The sequence below is a fragment of the Capsicum annuum genome, chromosome 4, assembly GCF_002878395.1.
Source record: "Capsicum annuum cultivar UCD-10X-F1 chromosome 4, UCD10Xv1.1, whole genome shotgun sequence".
Lineage (NCBI taxonomy): Eukaryota > Viridiplantae > Streptophyta > Magnoliopsida > Solanales > Solanaceae > Capsicum > Capsicum annuum.
In genome coordinates, this window is record NC_061114.1 from 174,502,361 (window position 1) to 174,512,056 (window position 9,696).

General features: G+C 32.9%; 1 protein-coding gene across 1 annotated transcript; it reads left to right on the forward strand.

The window, feature by feature from the left end:
- The first annotated feature begins 6,323 nt into the window (after nt 1-6,323).
- LOC107869626 (glucan endo-1,3-beta-glucosidase 6-like) lies at nt 6,324-9,416 on the forward strand. Its single transcript, XM_016716127.2, has 3 exons — nt 6,324-6,903; nt 7,216-7,949; nt 9,005-9,416. Exons 1-3 carry the CDS (start codon nt 6,560-6,562, stop codon nt 9,337-9,339), a joined length of 1,413 nt encoding a protein of 470 aa, XP_016571613.1. The 5' UTR covers nt 6,324-6,559; the 3' UTR covers nt 9,340-9,416.
- The last annotated feature ends 280 nt before the right edge of the window (nt 9,417-9,696 follow it).

The following is a 9,696-nucleotide window of genomic DNA, read 5'->3' on the forward strand; positions in this document are numbered from 1 at the left end:
CAGATTGTCCTTACCAGTACTGCGGTATTGACACCCTTCCAATTGGGGTCATAGATTGGACCCCAACTCAGCCATAATGGCGTATTAGGGGCATGTCGGTTAGATAACTACTTCTCATAGTTTTAGTTACAAAATTCAGGACTGTCAGATACAGTCACTCATGTTATCAGTTATATCAGTCATTAGAACTTAGTTATCAGTCATGTTAGTTATCAGTAAACTCGTATTATCACGATCTCAGATATAGTTACTATGTGTTCATATATGTATTATCACATTCATATTAGTCAGTTAGCCAGTATTTTTCATGCATATGAACCCCATGCATTTAGACTACCTCACATGCATAACAGTACATTCCAAGTACTGACGCATTTGCACTATGGTGTTCTATACCATAGGTTTTGAAGCACGAGCTCTAAAGCACCAGTAGATTCCAGATATCAGCAGTCAGTTAGCAGTGAGTCCTCATCCTCCGAGGACATAATTATTTCAATATTATCTCATTAATTAATTTATTAGTTGGAGTTAGTTGGGGACCTGTCCCATCAACTCCTTATTCAGATAGTTCAGTCAGTTAGAGGCTTTTTTAGACTAGTATGTTTAGACAGTTATTTCAGTTGTTTTAGGTATTTCATACCCCACCAGATGTTATCCTTTATCAGATATTATGTTACATTTTTGAACCTTATGGCCTTTCAGTTCATGTTTCCACATTTATACAGTATATTATGCAGTATACAGCTACAGATATCAGTCATGAGTTAGCTTGAGGTCCTTCGGGGTCATGAGCATTATGTAGCATTCTGGGTACCAGAGTTGGGGCGTTACACGGAGATACCATAAGAGTAAGGAATTCTGAACTACCCTCACCCTTCATTATACATACGTACAATGTACGTAGAGGATTCTCGCGTATCTCATAGTATCATAAAAGGGTCGCCATGCGCTACCCCTCATGTTGGCAAACATGAGTTTCTAGTGTTAGTTTATTGAAATCCCACTTTCATAGTTAGCTATCTCATCCTGACATTATTGCTCGATTACAACTATTTCCAATCAACCAATCATTATTCTATTTATTATTTACCAAGGCTAGAGTAGTGGTATCGTCATACTGACTATAACTTGCAAGTATTGTCCTTATCCAAACCTTTTAAGGTAAAGGGATTTCCGTGTACCCATCTACCAAGTTAACTTAGGGGAGGCCCATGTACCTCATAAATGTGCCATTATTAGATTAGCTTGGGGGATTCCATCGTACCCCACAAGTGTTCCTTTAACATACTTACTTGGGGTATTCCATACCCCACAAGGATATTTGTTAAACCCAAAACCATTCCATTTAAACATTTTAAACCATTTAAACTATTTAGGGTTCCATTACCAAGTTTAAACGATGCATAATTTCCATTAAAATCCAACAATGTAGTGAAAACATTTCTATAGGCATTTTATCAAACATATTGGGGGTATAGTATATCCAAAACCAAAGCCAATTAGCGAATAGTCATTCCCATGCAACAAATTTTCTTAAACACCATTAAATTATATAAAAGTATAATTAAAACATGGGAAAGTCATAACCAAAATCCCCAAATTATATATAAAAATTTGAAACCATACAATAATCAAACCATGAAAACATTGCACAAATCCATACCTTTAGTTGGAACTAACAATAAGGAAAGATAACATGCCTTAAAACAAGAAGATAATGGAGAGAAATCACCAACACAAGCCCCAAATTAATTCTTAAGATTAAACTCTAGCCTCCTTTTATCCAAAATTTTTAGAGAGAATTGTAGAGTGTTTAAGAGAAGTTTCTAAGTGTTAAGGAATAGAATGATAGGGCAAAAAAACTCTCAATAGGAATATAAGTCGTGGGGACTTATTAGGTTAAATAGGATAATGTCCAGATTGTCCTCACTTAAACTCTTAAAAATCCCGTCAGGTGGGTTTGACTATCCATACCAGCCGTACCCTCCAATATGAGTTGTACCCACCACTCATACCTAAGGCCATCTCACTTGGACCCAACACTTTCCAAGGTAAGACTCAACCGAAACCATGTTGTATCTAAGTATACGACTATTACCCATGATCCGTACCCCTGACAGAATAGAATCCCAAGAGGATTGAACACTGACCACCATACGACTCGTAACTTGGATTTTGGATCATGATGAGCCACTCGTACTTAGATCCAACTTAAGTTACCAAGTATAAGACTAAGTGAAGTAACAAACAACCCTTATCCACTGATACGACTTGTACTACCCAAGTCGTACTCATTCTAGAAACTAAATCCAACGCAGCAACCAATATTGGTTAGCATACAACTAACCTATACCTCTCGTATCCCAGTATACGAGTCATTTTCCCTAGCCATATCCTGTCCAGAAACCAGAAATTTAGGAAATTTTTTAAGGTCCAGAAATCCAGGGCGTTTCACTAGAAGTGCATTCATGTGGGTTTGATGCACAAACTCAACGTGCATGCTATGCATCTTTAATCTAGAATTACTGAGTGATCAAGAAAATTGAAGGATATACAAGTGATAATGACGATCTTTCATACCCAAGGAATAGTTATCTCCAATCAATTGATGAAAGTGCAATAGTTACTTTAGAGTAGCACAATTATTAAACATTCTACATGAAAATATTTAATTCTTGTTTTAGCAATGGATGTTAAATAATTATCACTTTTTAGTTTTTTATGTTGTTTTTGGTTTTTATTGATCTCTTGGAACTGCTTATATACATATGTTATGTATTGTTAGCAACGTCGTTTACTAGGGCCATGTTTCAATTTTAATTAAGTGTATTGCAATGACATAAAATCTATTATATTGGTACTTCTCAAATGTTAGAATTTATGTATACATCGCAATAACTATATGTACTACATTATACATTAAATTTAAAATATATTTATAATACCATTATAAAATCATATTGTATAATTAAACGGTTTAATTATACTTTATACATAAATGTGTATAAATACTATCTAAGTTTACAACTATTACATTAAACAGTCATTTATATCTAATGTATAAAAAACAATTATACATTAAACTGTCATTTCTATCTCATATATAACAAACCATTATATATTAAATAATGAAAGCTCATACATTAAATGTATAATGCATTAAATATGTGATTATACATAGGTACCTTTGATCAAATTTTAATATTTTACTAACTATATAATATGATAACATTATACATTAGTTATGTCTTCATACATTGAAATGCATGTATAATAAATCCTTATACAATTTATTTTATAATGCAAAGTACGAAACAACAATATAATATATAAATCATTTATGTCTGAACCAGCTTATACATATGCATGTAACATAATTAAATCTAAATACTTCACCAACATTTTATCAGATTTCATACATCAGATACATTAATAATTTTTTTAATCTTTGAATGTGATATGATAATACATTACATATGTGATTATAAACATAGTTACCTTCATCAAATTATGACAATAGTGACAGTATAATGTAATAATATTAAATAGTCATTTATGTCACTATACAATGATATAAAATCAATATTATACATCACTGGGATAAAAATTACTTATCAATCCGACAAAACATGAACCCTACAACATATGTTAAACAAACTCATACCACCAAAATATATGTACCATAAAATTACAAATCTCACATTCGGATCAACGAAAACACGAACTGACAATCTCAAATTATTATTAAGAACTGAACTTGAAATAACAATATTAAAGATAGTTTAAAATTTTTCCAGATTATCTATATGAACAAAGTAAATTATGTATTCAAACAAAATCAAATTACGAGTCATCACATGGATAATCAAATGATCTTTTTCACGTTTTCTTTGAAAAAATTGCTTGAACGATGAAAGAATTCGGACTCAAGAACTAATCATCCAACTTATAGTAGGTGAATTACTAGTTGTTGATAGTTTTAATAATCAAGAAATAAATTTAAGAATCAAATAATCAAACTAAGGAATCAAACCCAAGCAAATTAGAGTTTAGAAGTGTTAGAATGAATTTGGAACATAAAATCAACGTTGGGGAAGCTTGAACTGCGTTGGAAGTGTGTTACACATCTTGGGTGGTGGAAGCCAAGATATTGGTCTAGCCTATGTGAGCAGGTCTGGAGCAAACCCAACGCACCTATAGCGTAGGCCAAAGGCAGATTACCTGCACAACTTTCTTGGAATGACGTTTTTGTTCCCCTTTATTGGTCCCCCTTTGTCCTCTTCTCTTGGAATATGCTTGGAATCTTTGGAGATGCTCCAGTAAAAACACTTTCTCACACTTTTTCTTTCTTCTTTACGGATCAAACAATCACTTTAACTAAAAATCTACCTTGAAGATAATAATTTCTTCAAGAACGATAAGAACACCAACTTTTCGAACTTTTTCTCCTTAGCTTTAAATAAGTTAAAATTTCAAACCTCGACACTTTTTACATTCTAAACTCATTTCAAAAATTATTTTTCTCAAATTCCTCTTCCAACGCTTCAAATTCTACAACCAACTTCGAAATCTTCAGTCCACTCTAAACTTCTTCAAACCCAAGCTTTCATTGATAGTATAAAGCTCAATTTCACTCCGATTTAGCTCGAATTTGATATATGAACTCTAATAGTGTTAGGGAATGCAAATCTAATACTAGAAACAAAAGAAAACTCAAAAATCAAAAACTCAAAATATGACCTAAGAACAAAAATGTAAATAGTGATTGTTTATTTCTAAGACGATTAGACCCAAGATTGACTTCGTAGGAACGAAATCAAGCTCGGCTATGATACCAAATGATAACAATCAAACTACGATAAAGAGAATCTAACCACAGAAGTCAAAAGATTAAGTGATAGACTGATAATGATAGAAAGATAGACACAAAGAAGATAACAAAAGGGCAACCCAAAAGGTATTTCAAACCCTAAGACCACCCCTTGTTGATTACCAACAAACACCTAACTCTTACGTTGACCGCAAGAGAATAAAAAATCCCCTACAACCACTGTTTCTAAACAAATATCAACATTGACTTTTTCAAGCACTCAAAACACTCTCTAAAAGAGTTTCATCTCAATCAATATCCAAAAACTAACAAAGGAAATAAGCTAGCTCCCAAGTATTTATAGTTTGGGCTAATTATTACACATCAAGGACCCAAAAGTGACTCAATGACAAGAAAAGTCCCTCTAGATGTTGTTTTGACCTACTCTTAAAATGCTAGAGCGGATCAAAGACGGATCCAAAGTTCCTTGGGCGCATATCCCTTCCAAGGGGCTTTCGAGCCCCGTTTTGCACTCCTTCGACCTCGTCAAAGTCCTTTGACCCTCCTTAATGGTAATCTTCATTCATGTGGCGTCTTTTAATAGCACTAAGGAATTGTCAAGCACCTCCTGAATTATACATATTCCATCCAAAGGTCCAGAGGTAATTTGGCTTGTATCAGTATATATGATAAGTTTAGGTTACTTTTTTTCTTACTTTTGATCAATAAATCAACCCACTGGACCTAAAATTTAACTAAAATTAAGTAAGATATTATTATTTATATAAATATTTTGCCTCTATGAACTTGTAATACCTTCAAATTTCCAATTTTCTATTCCCTTTTATATGAAGGATCACATACCCCCGCAAGGCCCCAACTATTGTGGGGGTTCTAATTATAGTTAGCTTATAATTAGATGAGTTTTCTTTTAAATTCAACGCAACTATTTTAACAAAATACTATAAATCTATAATATACAAAATTATCATATACTTTTGTTCTCAATTAATTGTTACTTATTCTTTTTCAATGAAATGATCTATTTTTCTTTTTAATCTATTTAAAAAATAATGACCCCCGCCCCCCTCCCTTTATTTTTTGTCAACAATTTAATTTCAAGTTTTCATGTGACATGGTTAAAATTATAAGATTAAATGGCAATTTGATAAATTTGACATAACTTTAGTTTAGAATCATAAGATTCTAAACTTTTTTTATTTTTTAAAACTCCGTACCAAATTAGAATAGGTAATTCTATTTTAAAAGAAGGGAGTATATAATTATATTAAAGTATAGCTCTTAAATCTTTAATTTACTTATTTGTAAAATGTAAGAACTTTTAATAATCAAAGACGACAAAATGCTTATCCCATAAATCTTTGAGAACTCGTATTCTGATGATAGTTTGAGAATGCAATCTTGGACCACTCTTAAATATTTTTTCGACAATCATGCTGAACCACACAAACACAACATCGTCTTATAGTTAGAAATTAGGACAAGATATCTTGTTTCATTGCATGTTGAACATGGAAACCATGCCTGCCTGCCTGCTTAAAATCAATAGGAAAACAAATTAACATATCCTTTTCACTTCCCTAAATTTATAATTACGGTCATAGACGGAGGGCGAGCTGCATTACAGGCGCCCAGACGACATTGCATGTACGATCGAAGGGGCCATGCATTAACAAAATATTATATTGGTTTCATTGAATAATTAGAAAACACAAACAAAGACGAAGAATGTACAAAAACATAAGTTCATTATGGATAGGTTTGTTCATGTCGGTGATATTCTTGTGTGGTGCGATTCAGGTAGGCGCCTTTTTGGGGATAAATTGGGGGAGAGCGGCAGGACAAAATTTTGTTCCGTCGATGGTGGTGGATTTACTATTACAGAATGGAATTACAGATATGAGAATTTTTCAACCAAGTTTTCACGTTCTTGATGCTTTTGCAGACACCAATATTGGTGTGACCATCACCTTACAAGTCAACTTTTTAAAAAATGTCAAGAGACAAAAACAAATGGACAACTTTATTTATGAACGTATCAAGTTTTATTCCGACAAAGGAGTTAAATTCAGGTACATATTGTGATGTGATATGATATATGCATTTCTTATTTTTTTTCTTATTCTAATAGTGTTTGAATCAGCTAAACCCCAACTCAGCAATTTCATCTGGCAACTTTGCTATATTCTGTCTAATATATACTCGCTACTTCATACCAACATATGAAGTATAGTGTCAATTTACCAACGAACCATCTCATATTTGTTTGTTTCTATCTATTGGAATTTTGATCCCCAAGCTCCCATTATTTTCACCAAAATTCAATATTTTCGTAATCATTTCTAGATTTGAACTCGATTCATATAAAACTTATTGATTTGTAGGTATGTGTACGTGGGGAACGAACCCTTTATCAAAACAACAAATCAAAATAGATTAGTTAACGGTGATGTCAATTTCCTGAATATGACCAGATATGCCCTCGATACTTTCAACTTCACAGATATCAAAGTAACAACTCCCCATTTCTTGGACTGCTTAATAAATGTGACCAAACCATCAGAAGGTGATTTTCGGGAAGACATAAAGGAGAAAATGATAGAAATGGTCGATTTCATTGACAAAAATAGTGGCCCTTTCGTTCTCAATATATTCCCAATCCATACCGTTTTTAGATACGGATTTGATTTGGAATTTGCTTTCTTCGATAATAAATCCAAGTTCAAGGTCGTAGATGGCAATAACACCTATAATAATCTCTTCACTTTCGTATATGATACCCTTGTTTCAGCTCTAACAAAGGCAGGTCATGGTAATATGGACATTGTTATTGGACAAATTGGTTGGCCTACAGATGGATACATTAGTGCAAATGAAGAAAATGCTGAAAGATTTTACCGTGGCCTTTTTCAATATATGTCTAGGAAAGAAGGAACTCCACTACGCCCTAATAGGGATATAAGTATGTATCTCCTTTCCTTGACAGATGAAACTAGGAATACTCTAGAATATGGCGCTTATATGCGACACTGGGGTATCTATAAACTCGATGGTATACCCAAGTACAAAATTGATTTCACGATGCAAGATCGAGATATCAAACCTACCGTTGCCAAAGGTACGTACGTTATATACTATTCTTATATTGAATTGTGTAATCATCACCGAACATGGATAATTTCTTCCGTTTTCAACCTCTTCTCCGTATCTAATTATTTAATCCCTCTCTCACATTATTTTTTTCTTATAAATAACAATGTCATGAGTTTGGTCTCAATGAAACAACAATGGTAGTTGAACTTGAAATTTAAGAATGGAAGAATAAAAAGAGAAAAAGCTCAGGGTGTGTTCGCTACAATTTCCTCTTTCATCAAATTCGGTTGGTTAAAAATTTTAATTTTTTTTTCTTTTTTGAAAATAAGCTCTTTAAAAATAAGAAAAATGACTTCCATCATGAAACTAAAGACAAACAGGTGAAATTGCCCCAAACCCACCATTGCTACCCTCAAACCAAACCACAATATCCATCACCCTACTCCCTCCCATCCTTATAGTTTTATATTAATATATACAAATGTTTTTAGAATAATTTTTTTTATTTGTATACCAAACACTAGAAAATAAATAAGAAATCACTTATTTTTCTAGAAAATGTTTTCTTGGAAAATATATTACATGGAGAATATTTTACTCCTACCAAAAACACCCTAAGATTAAGAACTACAAAAATGTCGTTTTCTACCACTCCTATTGCATATAGTATATAGACGACATAGAGAGAAGTGTGATAGACTTGAAAGGAAATAGTCTATAATAAGGGAAAATTTTTTCACATTGTGTTTAACATTTTCTTAACTTATATTATAATTTTCGTTTAAAAGGTTCTAATATTACTTAAGGAAATTATGTTTAACCTCTTGCTTCAACTGTGTTGCATTTAAAAGTGTTCCTACTGTTGGCATTTTCCATAGTACTATAACATAGAATAATTTAGTTTTATAATTACCCAAGTACTGGATCATATAGCAAAAGTCTTGTACACTGAGAGTGTATTATTATGTCTCAATACGTGTATTCTAACTCGCTTTCATGGATTAACTTTTATTTCATTTTAGGGGGTCAGTGAAATTTAAAGCACATGACTTCGATCTTAGCTATCTATATCTTGAACAGGTACTGTATACATGCCAAAAAGATGGTGTGTGTTTGATGGTAGAACCGATCACAACGAGACACTAGTGTTGCAAGATTACAAGTACGCCTGTGATGATTCCGACTGCAGTTCTTTTGGCGCTGGTGCTTCGTGTGATAACCTTAGTTTCCCTCAGAAGGTCTCATATGCATATAATATGCGTTACCAAATGGAAAATCAAGATCAGCGGAAATGCAATATGATAGGAGGTGTGATCACCACAGTTAATCCTTCAACTCCAGATTGTGAGTTCCCAATAGAGATCTTAACTGCAGAGATTGTAGATGGTGGAAATGCAGTAACAAAAAGATATTAGAGCACCACCCATTCACCAATAAATATATATTCCAAATTTCCAATACCTTTATATATGCATATACTAGTTTCTCGATATATATGTCAATGGCACGTATATATTGGATCGTATCATTAATATATCCTTCTGTCAAATGATATCGATAGTATATTTACAGTGCGTGCCTAGGACAGAGGGTAATTAAGATCGTATATATATAAAGAACAAAATATTTCCAAAGTACAATTCACTAATGAAAGATGGGCATAGTCTGCTTGAGAACTTACGTTATTATGCACTTTCCTTGAGCTCCTCTCTATTTTCATTCTCTCCATTCGTGAAGTTCCTCCCCGAATGAGAGACACATGACATGAGTTA